Source organism: Caenorhabditis elegans, chromosome IV (assembly GCF_000002985.6).
Source record: "Caenorhabditis elegans chromosome IV".
In the NCBI taxonomy this organism is placed as follows: domain Eukaryota; kingdom Metazoa; phylum Nematoda; class Chromadorea; order Rhabditida; family Rhabditidae; genus Caenorhabditis; species Caenorhabditis elegans.
The window spans coordinates 4,121,266-4,141,700 of NC_003282.8; the positions used below are offsets into that span (position 1 = coordinate 4,121,266).

The following is a 20,435-nucleotide window of genomic DNA, read 5'->3' on the forward strand; positions in this document are numbered from 1 at the left end:
TTTGCGTTAAGAAGTCATAATTCCTCATGTTCGACTTCACACCCTCTTTTGTCATCACATTGATACACATTTTGATAAGAATAAATAATTTATTAAATCAAAAAATCAGCACATTCTACATGTCTTTGCACAGTACTCCTTTCTCTTCTCCGGTGGATAGAAGGTGTTCGTGCAGAAGCCGTTTTTTGCCCACCCGGCACAGCTGGAAATTTTGAGAGACTTACTTAAATAGTAATTAAATGAGAAATGATAGCTTAACATTGAAGCAGCAATCTATCATGTTTTAATAATAGATAGAAAAACTGAAATTTCGAAATGAGCATCAATCTATAAACTAACTTTGGCGACGAATCCTTGCATGGTGGCTTTGGCGTAGTTGATGGAAGCTTCTTGGTCGTGGTAGCTGGCAGTTTTGTTGTAGTACTTGGTACTACTGTAGTCGTAGGCTTTACCGTAGTGAGCAACGTAGTTTGAGCCATAGGTACCCCAGTACTTCCACAAACTCCACAGGTCCGTGGGCAGAATCTAAAGTTTCACTATAAATTTAATAGTTAATCTCAAAATAAATCCCCGACATCTTTTGGTTCACATCACATGGCAGCGTATAGGTGGCGCATTCGTTGCCACTATCAAAACATGGTGGAGTTGGTGACGGTCTGGGAGGAGCTAATGTCGAATTACTGGCTCCCGAGGTGCAAACTCCACACCTTTTTGGGCATTGTCTAAAATTTTCAAATTCGAACGTCCTACAATTCCAACATACATCTTAACAGCGTCAGTACATGGAACGCTATAATTTGGGCACTCAATCATATGATCAAAGCAGCTGTCCGGGGTAGCTGGTACGCAGGTTCCACAGGTGTATGGGCATTGTCTGGAAATAAAGGTAGTTTGATTTATGAATGCTCATTGCTTTATAAAAAAACTATTGATCGTTTTGTTGACAAAATAACAGATACGTAAATTTAATGCATGTTTGTGTATTGTTATACAACTCACTTCTGATACTTCACATCCGTCTTGCACATTGAATCAAACTTCAAGCAATCTAAGTTAGTGTCAGTACATTGATTTGGATCCTGATGGCATATTCCACAAGTGTATGGGCATTGACTGAAAATTCCTTTGTATACATGTAGTTTAACATTCGCTTTTGTAATTTAACATAAGGAATATTGAAGTAGCTTTTAAAATATTATTTCACCCAATGCGATAAGCATATAAAATGCAACAGTGTGAATTGACTACAAAATATAATAACATATGTAAATACACATATATATATATATATATTATTGCCTCACTATGATAACATTTGAACAAATTAACACTAATAATGACGTTAAAACGTTAATATTACAAGCAAAACAAATTAGTATAACCTGTTAGTACTTCTAATAATAATTATAACGTTAATAAGTTTAATAAACTTAATTACGTTAATACCTTCAATATTGTTTACTACATACATACGTTAATAACCTTAATATTAATAAAAAATTCGTAGTAATATGTAGCAATAGTATGAGGTTATAATTTTTAATAGGTTATGCACATAATGCTTTTTAATGTAATACTATTGATGTTGATGGTAGTAAGTTATTTTTGTACGATATTAATAAGTAACAACCTCTGCACAAATCCCTGATCACATTGATCCTTGAGATCCGGACATGTGATCATTGAGTCTTCACATAGATTGCAAGTTGCAATAATGTATATTGAAAAAAGAATAGGCAGGATGTAGTAGTGCATTTTTTGTGGGAAAATCTAGTACATAATACTTGATGTAATGCCTTGTTTTATAACAAAAGTTTCAGTGTGTTATCAGTTAAGATGGGGGTTAGAAACCAAGATGATGATGATGGTGATTAAAATAATGATGATATTTGTTTAAAAGTGATGTTAATCAACAAATTTCGAGGAATTTTAATGGCCTGATCATCATAATTCTGATCAAAAAGGTGGACGAAAGCAAAGATGTATTTTACGACAGGTGCATAGAAATAATATATATCAACAAAAAATCTAGAAATCAACTGATAAACCTACTGATAAAAAAAGTTGTGTCGCTACTTTACTAAGCTGAACGTCATTTTCGTTTATTCCAGAACTTCCAAAAAAAAGTTCAACCAGAACTGGGGGTCGAACTTGTGACTTTCTGCACCGAGACGAAATCCCACTGCACCATTCGGAAAATTTCTGAAAAAAATGCTCAAAACTCAATTTTTTTTCTTTTTTCTGAAGTTATCGCAGAAAAATCATATAAATAATTTATTAGCACATTGAAATTAACAATTTATGTCCAAAATATTCCAAGTCAGCACATTCTGCACATCTTTCCGCAGTACTCCTTTCGTTTCTCCGGTGGGTAAAAGGTGTTGGTGCAAAAGCCATTCTTCGCCCAGGTTGTGCAGCTGAAAATGGAATATTATAGCTGATATTATAGCAATATTATAGCTGAAAAAACGCCTACCTGTCTGACATTCAGGCGACCTCCGCCTGCCTCTCGCCTGAATCCAAGCCTTATGCTTATATGTACATAACAGGGGTGTGCGGCAAATCTCAAAATTTGCCGTGCTTAACTAACTCCGAAAAATTTGATATTTTTTGATGCACCAAAACTACTAAATTTTTAACACACGTCTGGTTTCAGAATAAGTTCCGTGTAGTGTGTTTGCTTAACCATTAAAATAACTCAATATTGTGTCATTTTACAACATTTTTTGGGAAAAAATCAATAGTTTTGGTCAAAATTGTAATGTGAAATTTTTGATGTGTGCGGCAAATTTCAGAATTAGCCGAGCTCGGCAAATTCGGCAAATCTATTTTTTTGAAATTTGCCGTGCTCGGCAAATTCGGCAAATTTGCCGAGCTCGGCAAACGGCAAATTCGGCAAATTCGGCAAATTTGCCGCACACCCCTGGTACATAAGTGAACTTTCCGTCAAAAATGGGGAAAAAATGTCAAAATGCAAGAAAGGCCTGCATGAGGCAGATTTCAGGCAGGCGTCAAGCTCTGAAACCGCGCCTGCCTACCATGGAAGCCCTAGTCAGTAATATGAAACACTTTTTTCAGGCTTAAGAAACTCACTTTGGCGAAGAATCCGTGCACGGCGGTTTTGGCTTTGTAGTCGTGGTTTTGACGGTAGTTGATGGAGTTGTAGTTTTTGTAGCTTTTGTAGTCTCTGTAGTCTTTGTAGTCTTTATAGCCTTTGTAGTCTCTGTAGTCTCTGTAGTCTCTGTACTCTTTGTAGTCTGTGTAGCCTGTAGTCTTCTTGTAGTCCCAATTTGCAGGTGGCCATTAGTTGTAGTCACAGACGCCTCCTTTGTGGACGGATTCCCGCACGCATCACAGCTTCTGGGGCACTTTCTGAAAAATTTCTGATAAATCAGATGTTTTTTAATCTTCATAATTCCCACATTCTCTCAGTTTCCGAGCAGGGAACTTGATATTTTGGGCATTCCGGCCAATGATCCATGCACCAGGTTGGGGCGGGAGAATCGCATATTCCACAGGATTTCGGGCATTGTCTGGAAATTTTCTAACAAATTGAAGGCTTTCGAGCATTAAAAAACCCAGCTTAGGCCTAAGGCTTAGGTTTCGGCGAGGCTGATGTGGAAAGAAAGAAAAAAAAGAAGTTCCGAAAAATCAGAAAAATGGGACATTCCGAAGCTTGGTCAAAAATCTCATAAAGCCCAAAAAACGGCCCAAAAAACGGCCAAAAAAGAACGACAAAAGTTTGACGGAGTTGGAGAGTTGAATCAAGGAAAATCGATTTTTAAAAATATACAAACTTACTCCCTATATGGCATCATCACACACATTTCGTGAAACTTCTCACAATCCGAATTAGTGTCACTGCAGGTAGTCGGATCAGGCGCACATTCTCCACAGGTTAGCTGGCACTGACTGAAAATTTTTGACGTATTATAGTTGTGAATTTAAAGGAAACTATTGGTTTTAGTGCTATAAAAAAGTTTCGTAAAATTCTCCAATTATAACTGACCTGATATCTAATGAAAAAATAACAGAGAAACAAGTTCCCAAATCAAAAATCTAAGACATGGTGCATCGATGAAGTTTTAACAGCGCTTATCTTAGTTCCGATTGGCTTTATCAGAAAATTTTCAAATAACTAAATATTTGGTATTAATTTTTCTGTAACTTCTAGTTAAAAACTTTTCGATATCTAAAAAGCTATCCAAGATACAAGCTTCCAAATAGAAAATTCAAGACATGGTGAATTTTCAGCTGACAATTTGTTTTTCAATGAATTTTCTCTATTCTAAACTTTTTAATAACCTGCCCACCTTCGAACAAAACTCTGATCACACTGATCCTTGAGATCTGGGCAGGTGATCATTTTGTCGATGCATTCGGAGCAGTTGACACCCAAAAATGAGATAAAAATAATGAAAAGCTGGAAAAAGTTCATTTTTCCAATGATTTGAGAATTTTGGAGCAAAGTTTTGAAGGTTTTCTTATCAGTAATTGTATGGAAAAAGTGATGTGATTGATCTTTTCAGCTGTCGGAATTAATTTTATCAGTTTGGAGTTTGGATTTTTGATTTTTTTTTAACTACAAACTAGATTTTTAAAGTACATATTGTAAGGATTCTAACCGTCTCTACACTTCTCCCACTTCCCTTTTCCCCAGTGATAGAAGGCTAAGAGTGTATAGGGATTAATGCTTTTATTTACAGGATCACCGGCCAGAAAGTCAGTCACGCCATGGATCAACCCTTCGCTCTTCTCCGAATACAGCTCTGCAATTGATCCATCCGTGCACAGTGCCAAACGCTCCTTACGCGTTCGATCCCTGAGATAATTGCAATAATTCCCACACACTCGATTTATTCCAAGCCTCTAAACTTCCTGGCTACCGTAACCCTGTGTGTGTGTGCGCACACTTGTGTGCGCGCACCTTGTTTACGTCTTCTGGACCTTTCTGCGGAGGAATCCAGGGCTCCGCCCTGCCACCGCAGAGGGGTATATAAGACGTGGATTCTATCACTCCAGATCTTCTCTTACTTTTCTGTTCCCCTTTACTTGTTCCCTTTGTCTCATTTCTTACTTGTACCCATTCCATTGGGGTTATTAATTCATAATAAATCTATTCCTTAGCACATACCTTGTTCTGTTGTAGTATGGGATGCAACAACTTCGGTTGTCATAATGATAATTGAGGGGAACACTTAAACAATTACCGGTATACGCTTAAACATTTACTGGTATCCAGCGAGTGTCACTGATTTTCGCTTACGCGGTTCAGTGATATTTACGATCCACCGGCTTGAGGATAGCGTTTATTTTGAAAAATGCCAGGTAATTCCATGGAATGTTCAGCCCGTCTCACCGTTAACCGAAGTCTAATTATTCTGGCAGTGCGTTTATTCGCGATTTTCGTGCTGTACACAGGCAAAGCGGAAAGTGCCCAAAACGGTCCGTTCACGGACCGGGAACGGCTCAAATTTAAGAACAGTTCACGGTTCGATTCCCGGTCCGTCAACGGACCGTAATTGAACCGTAAGGAGACTAAAAAATGGGAAAATTTTTTCACCCCCCAGCTGCCCCCTTTTTCTTTCCCAATGCTCCATCGAGCTCCGGTCTTGCTCCAGACCGTCTTCCGGTGATTCTTCGTTGTAGCAATTCTATCTGGCTCAGCCGGGGTTGAACTTGTCCACTGCCTGTCGATTGATTACTGGCCTATCACCTTACCGTTTGGCCGTTGGCGCACGTGAGGAAAATCAATAGACTTCGCATAAATAGCGATCAGCTCGCGCTCGCGCATTTTCTTCTGGTGTTCACGTCTTACACCAACTTTTTCGATTGTATTCTCAGTAGTTTCTGATTCTCCATCTTGCCGTTGGACTTATATGAAAGCGAACGATAACAATTGACAGCTTCGTGTAGTTCAGAACTTATTTCGCATATTTCTCAACATCTACCTATACGTGCTCCATCTACTTGTAATACAGAAATGGTACTTACCATATTTCCTCTATTAGTCTTGCATGCAAGACTAATTTTCGATTGGACCGTAGGGTTGCAAGACTAATAGAGGAAATAAGGTATATGCGTTCTACTTGAATGATACCTTAATTTCTTAAAATACACACGGAACAGAAACGATATCAGGAATGATTCCAGAATGTATTGTTAGTAAAATATTTTATGATATTTCAAAAAATGCTCCTGTTACTCAGCTGAAGAAGACCAGCAGAGAGAGTGAACGTTGCGTATACACAGTATCTACCCAATTGTGGCATTTCATCTTTTTTATTGATATGTTTATAGGATTACATTAATATAACCTCTTTTACACACAATGTCATGCTCAATAGCCTCAGTTAGATCGCATGCGATTACGGGCCGCGTACGGACCAGTTGGACGGATGATAGACAAAATGGTTGCCCAGAGGATTTTTTTTCATGAAAATTGAGTTTTTGAAGTACCTACAATGCTATTTGGTTCATTGTAGCCAGTTGGCTAATTTTTTGCCTGATTCAAGGTTTAGTTTTAAAAAGTGCAGTTTTGCCGACCGGGACGGTTAATTTACGGACCATCTACGGACCGGCTACGGCCAAACTACGGATGATCACCAAAACGGAGGATAATACGAAAAAATTCTTTCATGAAAATAGAGTTTTTGAAGTGCCTACACTCTCCTTTGGCTAATTTGAGCACTTTTTCCGTGCTAGAACCTGAAATTTTCAAAAACAAATATTTGGTGCCCGGGACGGTTCATTTACGGTCCGTCTACGGGCCGGCGACGGACCGTCTACGGACCGGAAACGGCCCAACTACGGCTCAAGAGCCATCTCGGTCGGTAAATGTGGTTTTTGCTCTAAATAATGCATTTAACGACGTAAAAATGCTTGAATTAGCCAACTGGTATCATAGGTATTAAAAAAATTTCGTTTTCTTAAAATCCATTTTTTCCTCTTAATGGCCATTTTTTACATTCCCCGTAGTTTGCCCGTAATTGGTCCGTCCCGCTTTTCATATCCGTAGTTCGCCCGTTAATGGTCCGTTCCCGGTCCAAGATCCGTAAACGGACCGTACCCGCTTTGCCTGTGGTATCTACTCGAGGATTCTTGGATTCAATGGATTGGTGGCATGCATTCGGGAAGTTTCGGAGCACATTTGGATGTGAACAAAGGAGGATTCAACGAGAAGTCAGGTCAGTTTAAGTTAGGGTCGGCAGAAGTTAGAGTTTGTACACCTGACGTACAGGTAAGGGAACCATCTACCTTATAAGTTTGATTCCGCTGTAAGGGTCAATGAGTAAACTCTCTGTCTCCTCAGGAAGTTTCTCTTTCTGGTTTTGGTAACTTCGTCGATGAGTGCTAAAGTTCGCTTTTGTTTAGCACTCTGGGATCATTAACATCTTTTCTCATCTCGTTTTAACCTTATCTCAAATCTTTTTCGATTTAATACCAGTTTTCAGTTAGGAGAGAGTAATATTTCATCATTTCAGCGAACAAATTTTCGCAGCGTTCTAGCGTCATGTCTGGTCAACCTCCGATTCAGGATGTCGAGCTTCAAACCGAACGTGTGTTCACCCATCTTCGTCCAGCTACTCAGTTGTCAAAGCAGCACGTGCTCAGTCTCAAGGATGCAGTTGTGGCAGATCTGCAGATCCTGCGTGAGGAATTGCGTCAGGAGCGAGGGCAATTCTCTTCGTCCACACGATATTTTCAACTGTGCTTGCAGCTCTTTCAAGCTCTTCGATCCGAAGATGGAAGGCTTCAACCGATTCTTCAGGTTTCTGCTTGCAAAGTCGAAGTTGATTCTCCTTGTGTTTGATCAGCACCGGATTCTCGAACGTCGTACGCATCCGCGCAATCAGCTGCTCCAAAGTAACTGCAGCATTCAGCTTTATCTCGTCCTCAGCCACGTTCCTTGCTCTGTCCAAGAGGCAAGTGAGGAAAAATTTGAGTCGCTGATCATCTGTCAGCTTCTCGCTTGCTTCACACTGATCTTTGAAAGATCTGATGAATGACGAAAAGTCTTCCGCCATTGTCCCTTTATAAGGCGTCAACTGAACAGCTGGCCTCAAACGAAGCATCCCAATGATTGGTCTATCCTCATAAGACGATTTCTTAGCGTTCCCCACGGAACCACTTCTCTTTTTATCAACCGCTACTGACAACGGAGCCGCATTAGTATCAGAATCACTGTTTTCCGATACCTGCGAACCCATCATTTCTGATGAGCCTTGATTTGCCTGAGCCACCTGTTGGATTACATTCTCCTCAAATGTAGATCCCGCCCCATCCGACGCGGTGCTCGGCGGTGTCGCTGACGCAACATTAGACCTCTCAAGAATATCTCGATTGGTTTCCAGAACAATTTTACTCTGTGTCTCAGTCACACGAGCGACAACATCTAACTCTCCACCTTCACCAGTATTTAAATTAGCGGAATTGAGTCCGCGAAGAGTGCTCCCGGAAGAGCCCTCCCCTGAGTTTCCATCAACGGCCGAGGCCTCCGGATGCCATACCTGTTTCTCCAGATCCTTGATTCGAGACTTCAATGCATCGACCTTCGCCAACGCCGCTTCGGCCAATTCCTTGATCGAAGCCAAATCCCTCTCCATCCGAGCCTTCTCAGTAGCAGCTTGTAGGTTTATTAAGATAATTGAAGGGCTCGTGGAACAATGTCCAGCACAATCAATGGGGGAAGGATGACAAAAGGGGAAACGGGGCATAAAACCAGATAAACGGAAGTAAGACCTCGAATGAGGGAAATGACACCTTATATAGCAGGCTGCGGTGGAAGGGCGGGGCGAACGGAACGTTCTGGACGGGGATACAAAATAAGAGCGGGCGCGCCGTCGGTCAAATCCGGCGGGGCGCACTTGCATTACGATGACAATTATAATTACAAGTCCAGTACGGCGGCGAACTGTCGTGAGCGAGAGGAAGTTGCTTTCGTGGACCAAACATGTACATCCGTAGATGGAATTCCTGTACAGCGTGTAGACAGCTCTGGCTGGACCTGGAAATAAGAACTGTACCAGTGTTAGAAGTATACGTGAGGGACAGAACCTTACACCTCCCCCCTTACTTTTGGGAATTGTCCTCAATTCTAATTAACTAGGGCGAAAAGGGTTGACGATAAAACTAATACGTCTTTTTCTAACTATAGTTTTAAGTAACTTGAGATAAAGAGGGAAACCCTTTAAGGTGAATGACCCGAACTTTACCTTCTATACCTCAACTCAACCTTTAGGCTTCGGCTTGACAACTTGTGATGGACCTGGCTTGATCTTCGTATCCTTTTCTCTTCTCGGCAAAGGCTTTCTTCTTGCAGTTCCTAGCCATGTGACCAACATTCTTACAGTAGTGACATTGTCCTTTGAATCTTCTGTCCACTTGGATCAGCTTCACTGTTTTTCTTTCATCAGCTTTCGCAATTGGTGGCGGGATGAGCTTCCATGGATGCTCGATTTCAGAGTGAGACGTGGGATGAGTGGGCGGAACGCTCTCCGGAGCTGACGAGATAGGACGTGGATCCTCTTTTCTTTTCTTCTGAGTTTCACTGGGTGAAGTGTGCATCTTCTTCATAGCTTTTGAAAGCTTTCGGATTTGCTTTGACATGATTGATAGAGCAAAGAGAACATCTTCGGCGCCGACTTCTCTTGAAGTATTCTTCTGTAAAACTTTTCTTTTTATTTTATGAACTTTCTTTTTACTATTCTTAGACTTGTGTCCAACACTTTTGCAACATTGACAAACGTCTTGAAAACGTTGATTTTCGGATTTTGGATGCGAACTTTTCGTATTTGGGTTTTCTTCAATAGTATGAACAGCATGTTCGTCTTGATTCAAAGAATCAGAATCAGAATCGGATGATTCAACTCGACATTCAGAGTCTTGATGACAACGTACAGTCAAAAATGATAGGTAAGAAACTTCTTGAATTGGAGAAAGGGTATGGTTCAGGCTTGTGGTACGATGACCGACCTGAACCTCCTTGTTAAACTTACCTGGAACGGACGCTTGCTCCGTTTCGACTTGGAATGAAGATGACGACGAGCTCGTTGACGACGACGATGAGCTTGATGATGGGTCCTCAAAAACATCTTCCAGGACTGGTGACGGCGTGGGTGGAGGGGTTTCCTCTTCGCTGTGGAACTCCATGAATTCCTCGAGTAGCTGTGACAATTATCTGTAACGAGATAATATCTGCACCAGTAAATACACGTATAAATGAATAATACGACAAAAATTGAAACAAATTTTTAGGATTTTATGGGCGAAATTGTAACACTTTTTACAAAAGCCAGCGATTTTAAACAAAAATCTGCGACAGAATAGGTTAAATTTGGAAGATTAGCACCTAAACAACTAAAAATGTTGAAAACTTTCGACAAAAACGAAACATTTTGACGAAAAAAAAAAAAAAAAATTACGAAAAAGACATTTTCGAATTCTAGAAGGGTTCTAGAACTTTCTTCTTGACTGCGTATGTGCCCCTTTCGGTAGAGCGCACTTGATTGCTACAGTAGCCTTTAAAGGTACATGACCGATTTAGCAAATGGGTCTCGACTCGACTTTACTAAAATGAACAATTTTAGCCTGAAATGGTTTTGGAACGAGAAAATAAACGGGTACAATGACCAGATAAGTTGAAAATTACAAAAATTCAAACTTATCGCATGACCTGCTCCAGGAGTCGTCCTCTGACATCACGAATTCCTTCGAATTTGCACTCCATGGACAACTGACGGTGATTTTCTCGGCACAGTGACGTTTTTCGGGATTTTTCAGGTTCGGCGACCTTCTTTGCAAGTAAGTCACGACTTCTTCTTGAACTTGAACGATTCCGATGTGCTCAACGATGGATCTTCTTTCTTCTTTCAGCTTTTCTTCAGCAATTGATGCTTCTTAGCCAGATTCGGGGCCAGAATCGACGGTTTTTCGGTAGAGATGGGTTTCTCTCATGATTGCGGACAGCAATCGACTAGAAATGGGATGATTTGACTCAATAACTCTGAAACAAGAAATTATTGCCGTTTTAACAGAACAAATAGATTTTTAAGTGTTCAAACCTGATTTGAAGACAATTTTCTTCGATTTTTGAGACTTTTTCTCGAATTTTGTGACAATGACAGTCCAAACCAGTAAAGATTAAAACTACGGCAGTTTCAAATCAGTAAAGGTTCACATTAAGACCACGACAGTCTTAAATCAGTAAAGATTAGTCTTTTCCGGTTGAGATAATCGGTTTTTCGACCTGCTTTACGAAAAATTATTGATTTTTCATTCAAACAAACATATTTCCTAATGGTCCAAGACTTTACTAACAGGAAATTGATTTTTGAAACAGATTTAGAAGGAGATAAAACTGGTGCGATGACCGGTAGTGAAAACAGTTCGTTCTAAACGAAAACTGCTCCAGTAAACTTTAAAGGCAACTCACCGGACCTCTGGGTGTCGGTTTTCCTTGAAGTAGGTGATTCGGCTTCGGAATTCACTGCTTTCAAACATGATGACAAAGGAAAACGCCGAACTGCTGCTTTTCCAACGGCTTATGAATCTATCACCAGAAGAACGTCTTGTTCTTGCTTCACTTCACTTGCTGAGTCGATGCCAGCGGCTTAAACTGAAAAATTTAAGGTTTGAAAACCTTACCTTGAGAACGACCGAAAGGAATTGCGTCGTCTCCGAGATGGAATAATTTCTTTTGATAGTCAATTGTGAACTTCGGCCAACGAGACAACAAGTCGTTTCCGAGAATAAACTGAAAACCTTCTTCGCTGAAATTGCTATCGACAAAATTAACTTTTTGGTGGATTCTCCGTTATCCGATCTGCAGATTTATGATGGCTGATCCGGCTATCAGGATCTTCTCTGCTCCGAAACCAACGAAACCATCGTTGTTTGAAGGGCTAAACTCTTTAGTTTCTAATCCATTCAGGATATTTTTAGAAGCTAATGTGATACTAGCTCCAGTATCTACTAGTGCGGTAAATGGCATACCATTGGCTCGAATATTTACTGTTATGAGTAACTTACCGAGAGAAGTGCTAAATGGTACAATGACCGAGCACGACTCTGCTGTAACTGGTTTGATTCGGCTCCTTGGATTTGAACTGCTACAGTCGCTCTCCGATTTGTCTGGGCGACGGGAAATCTTTTCCAACTGCTCCTTGGGTTCTTCAGAAGGCGATTTCGATTCTTGATATGTGAGGACCATGTTCCTCGGCTTATCGACTTTGTGAGGACTCTCCAGGTCCTGCGGCTTACCTTTCAGGCTTTTACGCTTCTTATCAAAAGCCTTTTCTTACAGAATTTGACTGAATGACCTTCGTTTTTACAATAAAAACACGTACCTTGGATTTCTCCAAACTTTGCTTGCTGCTGACGGTTCTCAACACGGATAGCCAGGGCTCTCGGGCTTTCAGACAGTTCTTTGAGTTTTGCGTCTTCGGATGCCTCTCTGAGTAGAGCTGCATCTACCAGCTCGATGGTCTGTGCCAATTCGAATGCTTCCTCTGTTGTCTTCGGGGACGCAATTCGGACTAGACGTTTCAGAGGAGGGCTGAGACCAATTAAAAATGTCTCCAGGGCTAATTTCCTAACCCATTTGGCTGATTCTTCAGTTAAAACTGCGTTTTCGAGTGCTAGAATTCTTTGGTAAAAGTCATCGACAGACTCACCATCTTTCTGCTTGCACTTTCTCAGTTCGTTTTCCTTAAAACGTAACACGGCTGGATTTAGAAGTTTCAGCGAGCTTCTCCCAGAGCTCGTCCAATTTGATATCAGGATTTGAAATAATCAGATCGCCGTCAATTTTCCTTGCACGGCCAGCTAAAAACGTTAGCAAACAACTGACTTTTTTATTTTCTGTGAGGACTTCGGTCGAAGCCCCTAAATGATCCATAAATGATCGCCGGAGTGCGACCAAATCTTCTCTCATGGATCCACTGAATGCAGAAATTGTTACATCGGATTTTATTCCGAGCACTGCCATAACTCTAGGTAATCTAGACATGTTTTGATTTGAATTAACCATTCCGCGAGCGGAATCCAATACAATTTTACCAGGTGTATCGAAATCGTAAGATTTCGAAATAGAACAAGAATCAGTAATCCCCTGAACAGTTTCCAGAGTCGGGCCATGGTACGATGACCTGCCTTCCTCCACTGCCAGGGGTTCACTTACCTTTAAAAACTCCTCCTTCGTATCGCTTTCCACCCTCCGCATCTCGATCTGTTCACGGGCTCGGGTGGAGGCTGCTTGGCTTGTCGCTGTTGACTTCGCTTTCAGAGTTTCCACGGCATGAAGAATGGGTAGATGGGACGATGTTTGCAGAGTACCGGGTGGTGGCGGCTCTTCTTTGTCAGCCATGACAATTGCGCTTTCAACGAGACAGTTGCTTTCTGTAAAAATAACAATAAAATGGCTTTTTCAGGGTGGGAGGGAGGGATAATTAAACGGTTTAAACTTCACGATCAGGTAAAATCCTGGTCTTCGAGGAGATTGCTCTGCCTCCATTGCTGGCTCCATAACGGGGACAAGAAACGACACTTTCCATCCGTTACATGATCATCCTTTAACGCCGAAAAGTAACGGCAAGGACCAAGTAGAATTCCCGGTTTATTATAGGAAAACCGCCAAAAACCAACGGCCAGGCAATGCTTCGAGAATGCGGTAGCTCCCGATGCTGCCAAAGTCTTATTTCTTCCTCGATTGACGTGCCTCTCGAATCTCGATACCTCCTCCAAGTTCGCGCCAAAAAGGCAAGGTAGAATGTCTTCGCGATTAGACAGAGCCACAAGAAATTAAGAGGAGAAAAATTATGCGAAAATCGAGAGAAAAGTGAGCAGACAAAAATCAAAAATAAACGAAAATAAATAGCGACAGGTGGATCGTAATTGCACTGAAACGATTGGCCAAATCAAAGTTCAGTGACACTCGCTGGTACCAGTAAAGGTTTGATGCTCCTCGTTGTGTTTCAGTTTATGTTGGTCGGTGAAAACATAACACGAACGAGATATTTGCTAATTAATAGGTTTATTAAGATAATTGAAGGGCTCGTGGAACAATGTCCAGCACAATCAATGGGGGAAGGATGACAAAAGGGGAAACGGGGCATAAAACCAGATAAACGGAAGTAAGACCTCGAATGAGGGAAATGACACCTTATATAGCAGGCTGCGGTGGAAGGGCGGGGCGAACGGAACGTTCTGGACGGGGATACAAATTAAGAGCGGGCGCGCCGTCGGTCAAATCCGGCGGGGCGCACTTGCATTACGATGACAATTATAATTACAAGTCCAGTACGGCGGCGAACTGTCGTGAGCGAGAGGAAGTTGCTTTCGTGGACCAAACATGTACATCCGTAGATGGAATTCCTGTACAGCGTGTAGACAGCTCTGGCTGGACCTGGAAATAAGAACTGTACCAGTGTTAGAAGTATACGTGAGGGACAGAACCTTACAATATTCTTCGGAGGAACTGGAGAAGCCTCCACCACCGGTGCCGAGTACAAATCCAGAAGCCACTACCAAAAAGGTGAATAGCAGAAGAACATGTAAAAGCCTCATTGAGAAGGAACTTTTGAAGATTTGGCGGAGATGGAAGCATGTTTTATAGCGTTTCGTTGATTATAGATTATGAGCGGGGTGTTTTTGCAACTCTACCACGTATTTTTCATTGCGAGCGCGGCGTTTTTTTATGTCGCAATTTTAGAGATCATTGAACGAAAGTATATATTGCAGGCGCAGAGATGTTTCCACATTTTTCCTCTATTGTTTATAATCATCCGAGTTTAAGCAAAAGTTCAGTATCAATACCTTCTCCTAGTTAATAAACGATTGCGAGCGGCGTTTTCTTTCGTCAACTATCAAAGTTTTTTTGCATTCTTCTTATTCTCTGGCTGAGTAAGCTATATTTCAGCATGTTAGGCTATTCTGAGCACGTGGTGCCAGGCTGTTCCATTAGGGTTTGATCTACAAAAAATCCGGGAACGCTTTGCCCAAAAAAGTGTGACTTCAGCACGTTCTTTACCGTGCGAAATCAGCTAAGAACTCTGCCTCTCTTCACCCGCGGTTAATGTAGATCTACGTAGATCAGACGCCACGTGCCCGCGTAGGCCTTCCACAAGGGCGCTACTCTCGCCAAACAGCACCGCCCTTCTCTGTTGTACACAGCTATAGTGGCGCGAGGTCCCGCGTAGCGTCGGCCGCAGTTCACAGAGTGTGTTAGTGCGGGCGTGGTGTACCTTCTCCTTGCCTCGCCTTCGTGGAAGGCCGTATTCTGAGCTATAGCGTCGGCCAAATAAATATGCGTTTTTTGGAAAAATTAAAGAAAAATCGTCAAAATTGGACTCGCGAGATGTCGGGCACTGTATTTATTGATGTCATTGATATGAAATTTTAAAACATGTTTTGTCGCGTGGAAAAAATTATGAGCAACAGTTTGTTAAATGAGCTTTTCTTGCAGAAAGCTTTAGTTTCAGAGTTATACTCATTTGAACATTTTTGAAAAACCACCAAACGCACTGTACAAAACTGCAAATGTTTCAACAAACTGGCAACAAATCTTTCATTCAGTTAAACAAATTATCTAGTAACTTCAATTTTCGAGATAATGACATTTCCGGAGAAAACGACGTATTGATAGTTTCTCGATGGATTGGGAGTTCGATGATTGTAGTTTGTGAAGAAAACCTGATTGACATAAATCTCAATATGCGTTGGCTGATTGATCATAGTCACATTGAAATTAGCACCAGCTGGAAATGGGTTTCCACCATATGTGTCACCGAGGAGGAACTTTCCATTCAAATGACGGGTTCTGACAACCTGTAAAATAACGAAAAATGAGATATACATAGGATGCAAGGACTGTTTTTTAAGCAACATGGCCTAAACATGAGGGTCTAAACTCACACGTCTTAAATCAGGCTGTGACGCGAAATGAAACAGCCACTCCTTTTCTCGGTCCAGGTTAATCGACCATCTACCTCGTCCAGGAACACCATAAAATCGGAGGACCTTGCCTGTAGCCCAATATCCTCCAGGAATCGGATAACGCACACCGGGCCCAAATGGCCCATGAAGAGTTTCCATGTTTTCTACTGGCTTAGGTGTTGGCCTGGGTGGCCTTGGGGGCCTTGGGGGTCTTGGAGGCCTATGCCGCCCACCACCACGTCGCCCACTGTAATCATCGGAGGAATCAGAGTAGGATCCTGAGCCATAATATCCACCACCGGTGTCGAGTACAAATCCAAAAAGCACTTCCAAAAATGTGAATAGCAGAAGAACATGTAAAAGCCTCATTGGAAAGGAACTTTTAAAGATTTGGCGGAGATGGAAGCATGTTTTATAGCGCTTTTTGCACCTCTACCACGTATTTTTCATTGCGCGCGGCAATTTTTAATGCATCTCTGTTCAATTTTCAATTTTTGTGGGTAGAATTCTAGAGATCAATGAACAAAACATTTTATTTTTTGCCGTATAATTCTCCAACTTGAATGCAAAAGTTTCGTATTAAACTCATCAAAAACCTGCTAAAGTTTATATTTCGTGATAATGTTTTTTTTTGTGGAATTTGATAGAATTTGATAGTTCCTCGATATAACCGTCAATACAAGAAATTGCTACGACTCGGATAAGCCCATTTATTATATTTGTCGGGTATTATGTCGTTCTAGTTACACTCGTACAGTGTATATTCGCTTTTGCTTTCACGGTAATTTGCTTGAGTTGTTCAAACAATTATAAGTCAAATACGATAACCACACTCTTGATAATGTCCTAACTTTGTTATGAAATAAATTTCAGCAGCTGACATCCGACGGGGCTCAGAGTCTGATCCAAAAAAATATTGCTCACATTATAAGAACTTTTGTCAAATCTGACTTTGGTTATGAATGTTTCATATTCTGTGTAATGTTTCCTAGTAAACTTGTGACAGAACAATAAATTGCAAGATGTAGAAGAATCTGTAAAAATTATTTTCCTATTGAACTTTGTTTCGTGAAAACACCTAGTTCCAAAGTCGTGGGTCACTTAGCCAGTTTAGTCAAAATACAGTCCCGTCGGAGCTGCTGTAACTTTTTTCGTAACAAAGTTATGTGACATCTTCCATATCAGACCTTGAAAAATAATTTCAAATTTCTACCAAATGCAACAGAATTCTTTATTAAAGTTATCGTGAAAACTCCACTTTCGAGATAGAAACGAATTGGAAATCGATAGATAGTCTCTGGATGGATTGGAAACTCGATGATTGAAATTTACAAAGAATGCACCATTGACATGAATCTCGATATGCGTTGGCTGATTGACCATAGTAACATTAAAGGCGGCATTAGCTCGAAATGGGTTTCCACCATATGTTTCACCGACTTGCCACTTTCCATTCAAATGTCGGGTTCTGGCTACCTAAAAAACTATTGATGAAGAGGGGCCGAAGCCTGAGAGGCGTCTAGCCTACAAAAGCAAAACTCACAAGTCCCTTGCTAGGCTCTACCGCAAAGTGAAACACCCAAACTTTTGATTTTGCCAGGTTGATGGTCCATCTTCCACTTCCAGGTATACCATAAATACGCATGATCTTCCCAGTATCCCAATATCCTCCAGGAATTGGTAGAGTGGTTGTAAACGGCCCATTGATCGTTATCCAGTCGTCTCGTGGCTTAGGTGTTGTTACAGGTTTTGAAGGCCGTGGAGGTCTTGGAGGCCTATGCCGCCCACCACCACGTCGGCCACTGTAATCATCGGAGGAATCAGAGGAGGATCCAAAGCCATGGGATCTTCCACCGTTGTCAAATAAAATTCCAGAAACCACTACCAAAAAGGTGAATAGCAGAAGAACATGTAAAAGCCTCATTGAGACGGAACTTTTGAAAATTCGGCAGAGTGAAGCATGCTTTATAACGATCGTTTACCTTTACCACGTATTTTTGATTGCGATCGGCGTTTTTCAATATTGCTCTCTTTAACTGCCAGCGTTTTTTGGATCGACGCCAGAGATCAATTAACAAGATGAACAAGCCTTATAATTTTCCAACTTCAAGCAAAAGTTTCGTATTGAACTTATCGAGACCTTCTTCTAGTTAAAACGCAGCAAATTGTTTATTCAGTATACAAGTAATTTAGTAATCTTATATTTCGTGATAATGGCCTATTTATTATATTAGTCGGATATTATGCCATTCTTGTGACATTAGTACAGTACCGGCAAATATTCTACTTGTTTTCGCTTTTCAGATGATTTGATGGAGTTGTTGTTTAATAAGAAAACAATCTCTACCCCAAACACCAAAAAACGGTGAAATAACATAGAGATAAGTTTGAGGGCCTTAAATCTGAAGCTTGATAGCATTAATTCCAAATCAGACCTTGAAAAAATTCCGAATCTCTATCAAATGCAACAAAATTCTTCATTCAAATTATCGTGAAAACTCAACTTTGCTGATATTAACGAACTGGAAATCGAGACCTTGATAATCTCTTGATGGATTAGGAGTTCGATGATTGAAGTTTACGAAGAATACACCATTGACATGAATCTCAATATGCGATGGCTGGTTGATCAAAGTCACATTGAAGGGAGTACTAACTGGAAATGGGTTTCCACCCCATTTCTCTTCGACTTGCCACGCTCCATTTAAAAATCGGTTTCTGACAACCTGTAAAGTAATGGAAAATAAATATTTAAAAAGAGGAGGCAAAGCCTGATAGTGAGTTCCAAACTCAACATCCTACAGAAGCCAAACTCACAAGTCCCTTAGAAGGTTCTGACGAAAGATGAAAGAGCCTCACGCCTGCTTGGACCAGGTTAATAGTCCATCTTCCTGTTCCAGGAACACCATGAATTCGGATGATTTTCCCAGTATCCCAATATCCTCCAGGAATAGGTAGAGTGGTTGTAAACGGTCCATTGAACGTTATCCAGTCTTCTCTCGGCTTAGATGTTGTTACGGGCTTTGAAGGTCGGCCACCGTGATCTTCGGAGGACTCACTATCAGAGGAGGATCCAAAGCCATGGGATCTTCCACCGTTGTCAAGTAGAATTCCAGAAATTACCGCCAAAAAGGTGAATAGTAGAAGAACGTGTAAAAGTCTCATGGAGAGAAGCTTTTGAAGATTCAGCGGAGAGAAGCATATTTTATAACGCGGTTTGTACCTCTACCATGTATTTATGATTGCAAGCGGCGTTTTATTATGTTTCTCTCTTCAACTGTTTCCTGAGATCAATGAACATAACATATTATACATATTATATTATGCCATATTATGCCGTTCTTGTTGTATTATTATAACACCAATAAATTTTAGGGCCGAAATTTAAAGCCCTAAACCCTAAAGCTTAATAGTTCGAAGTTTCAAACTATATCAAATGCAACAAAATTCTTTATTCAACTTATCGTGAAAACTCCACTTTCGAGATATCAACAAATTGGAAATCGATACCCTGATAGTCTCTGGATGGATTTGGAACTCGATGGTTGAAATTTACGAAGAATGCACCATTGACATGAATCTCGATATGCGTTGGCTGATTGACCATAGTAACATTAAAGTAGGTATTAGCTCGGAATGGGTTTCCTCCATATGTCTCTCCGACTTCCCACGCTCCATTCGTATGTCGGGTTCTGGCTACCTAAAAAACTATTAATGAAGAGGGACCAAAGCCTGAGGGGTCTAGCCTACAAAAGCCAAACTCACAAGCCCCTTGGTAGGTTCTGACGCGAAATGAAACACCCAAACTTTTGACTTGGCCAGGTTGATGGTCCATCTTCCTGCTCCAGGTGTACCATAAATTCGCATGATCTTCCCAGTATCCCAATATCCTCCAGGAATTGGTAGAGTGGTTGTAAATGGTCCATTGATCGTTATCCAGTCTTCTCTAGGCTTAGGTGTTGGTGCAGGAGGCCTTGGAGGCCTATTCCGCCGTCCTCCACCACGTCGTCCACTGTAATCATCGGAGGAATTGTCGTCAAACCTAGGCCTTTTCCCACCACGTGGCCTATGACGATGCTCTTCAGAGGAACTGGAGGAGGTTGAATCATAGTGGACAATAGATATTTTCTTAACTTTTTTACGGTCATTGTCAGAAAAATATCCAGAAACTAGCACCAGCAAGGTAAGGAGTAGAAGAACAAGCCTCATTGAAAAGGAATTTTTGAAGATTCAGCGGTGTGAAGCATGTTTTATAGCTTGTCGACTTTAGTCTCAAAGTTTATGTGTGACTTTTAACATCTATATCAGCGAGGTTTTATTATACGTCAACACTCGACTATTCTATAGGGCACACTGTTTTAGACCATTTATATACGGTAACTATTGAATTTTGAGTTGACTAAGTACTAAAAAATTACAGCTCAGAAGAGTTTTGGTCATGTTCAATTGGTCTTAAATAGGCCGAAAATAGCCTTAAATGGCTTGAAGTTCATAGTTTGTAG

General features: G+C 41.0%; 7 protein-coding genes and 1 pseudogene across 10 annotated transcripts; all 8 read right to left on the reverse strand.

Moving 5' to 3' along the window:
• Positions 1–76: 76 nt before the first annotated feature.
• Positions 77–1,901, reverse strand: mul-1 (ShKT domain-containing protein; the record flags this gene model as incomplete). Of its 2 annotated transcripts, NM_068086.6 has the most annotated exons (6): positions 77–202; positions 340–525; positions 576–722; positions 764–874; positions 1,000–1,113; positions 1,631–1,901. In NM_068086.6, 6 exons carry the CDS (start codon positions 1,753–1,755, stop codon positions 106–108), a joined length of 780 nt encoding a protein of 259 aa, NP_500487.2. The 2 variants fall into 2 exon arrangements, with proteins under 2 accessions (NP_500487.2, NP_001299956.1); NM_001313027.3 differs by lacking the exon at positions 1,631–1,901 and having other exon boundaries at positions 106–202; positions 1,000–1,028.
• A 358-nt stretch (positions 1,902–2,259) lies between these two features.
• F49F1.7 (ShKT domain-containing protein) lies at positions 2,260–4,492 on the reverse strand (the record flags this gene model as incomplete). Of its 2 annotated transcripts, NM_068087.6 has the most annotated exons (5): positions 2,260–2,417; positions 3,094–3,372; positions 3,423–3,533; positions 3,802–3,912; positions 4,314–4,492. In NM_068087.6, the coding sequence occupies 5 exons, from the start codon at positions 4,436–4,438 to the stop codon at positions 2,321–2,323; spliced, it is 723 nt and encodes a 240-aa protein (NP_500488.1). The 2 variants fall into 2 exon arrangements, with proteins under 2 accessions (NP_500488.1, NP_001368262.1); NM_001380179.1 differs by lacking the exon at positions 4,314–4,492 and having other exon boundaries at positions 2,321–2,417; positions 3,802–3,827.
• Positions 4,493–9,237: 4,745 nt separating this feature from the next.
• F49F1.8 lies at positions 9,238–13,366 on the reverse strand (annotated as a pseudogene). The gene is made up of 4 exons: positions 12,851–13,366; positions 12,348–12,708; positions 11,647–11,771; positions 9,238–10,083 (listed from the first exon to the last, which is right to left on the reverse strand). Coding segments are annotated over exons 1-4 (1,848 nt in total).
• A 647-nt stretch (positions 13,367–14,013) lies between these two features.
• Positions 14,014–14,579, reverse strand: F49F1.17 (uncharacterized protein). The gene is made up of 2 exons (NM_001307495.2): positions 14,460–14,579; positions 14,014–14,404 (listed from the first exon to the last, which is right to left on the reverse strand). The coding sequence occupies exons 1-2, from the start codon at positions 14,563–14,565 to the stop codon at positions 14,223–14,225; spliced, it is 288 nt and encodes a 95-aa protein (NP_001294424.1). The 5' UTR covers positions 14,566–14,579; the 3' UTR covers positions 14,014–14,222.
• Positions 14,580–15,551: 972 nt separating this feature from the next.
• On the reverse strand, positions 15,552–16,307 carry F49F1.9 (Galectin). The gene is made up of 2 exons (NM_068089.3): positions 15,913–16,307; positions 15,552–15,825 (listed from the first exon to the last, which is right to left on the reverse strand). Exons 1-2 carry the CDS (start codon positions 16,300–16,302, stop codon positions 15,583–15,585), a joined length of 633 nt encoding a protein of 210 aa, NP_500490.1. The 5' UTR covers positions 16,303–16,307; the 3' UTR covers positions 15,552–15,582.
• Positions 16,308–17,142: 835 nt separating this feature from the next.
• F49F1.10 (Galectin) lies at positions 17,143–17,857 on the reverse strand (the record flags this gene model as incomplete). Its single annotated transcript, NM_068090.1, has 2 exons — positions 17,143–17,409; positions 17,477–17,857. 2 exons carry the CDS (start codon positions 17,855–17,857, stop codon positions 17,143–17,145), a joined length of 648 nt encoding a protein of 215 aa, NP_500491.1.
• Positions 17,858–18,396: 539 nt separating this feature from the next.
• Positions 18,397–19,100, reverse strand: F49F1.18 (Galectin). The gene is made up of 2 exons (NM_001307496.3): positions 18,751–19,100; positions 18,397–18,659 (listed from the first exon to the last, which is right to left on the reverse strand). The coding sequence occupies exons 1-2, from the start codon at positions 19,096–19,098 to the stop codon at positions 18,420–18,422; spliced, it is 588 nt and encodes a 195-aa protein (NP_001294425.1). The 5' UTR covers positions 19,099–19,100; the 3' UTR covers positions 18,397–18,419.
• A 270-nt stretch (positions 19,101–19,370) lies between these two features.
• On the reverse strand, positions 19,371–20,146 carry F49F1.11 (Galectin). Its single transcript, NM_068091.5, has 2 exons — positions 19,699–20,146; positions 19,371–19,633 (listed from the first exon to the last, which is right to left on the reverse strand). Exons 1-2 carry the CDS (start codon positions 20,140–20,142, stop codon positions 19,394–19,396), a joined length of 684 nt encoding a protein of 227 aa, NP_500492.2. The 5' UTR covers positions 20,143–20,146; the 3' UTR covers positions 19,371–19,393.
• Positions 20,147–20,435: the final 289 nt, after the last annotated feature.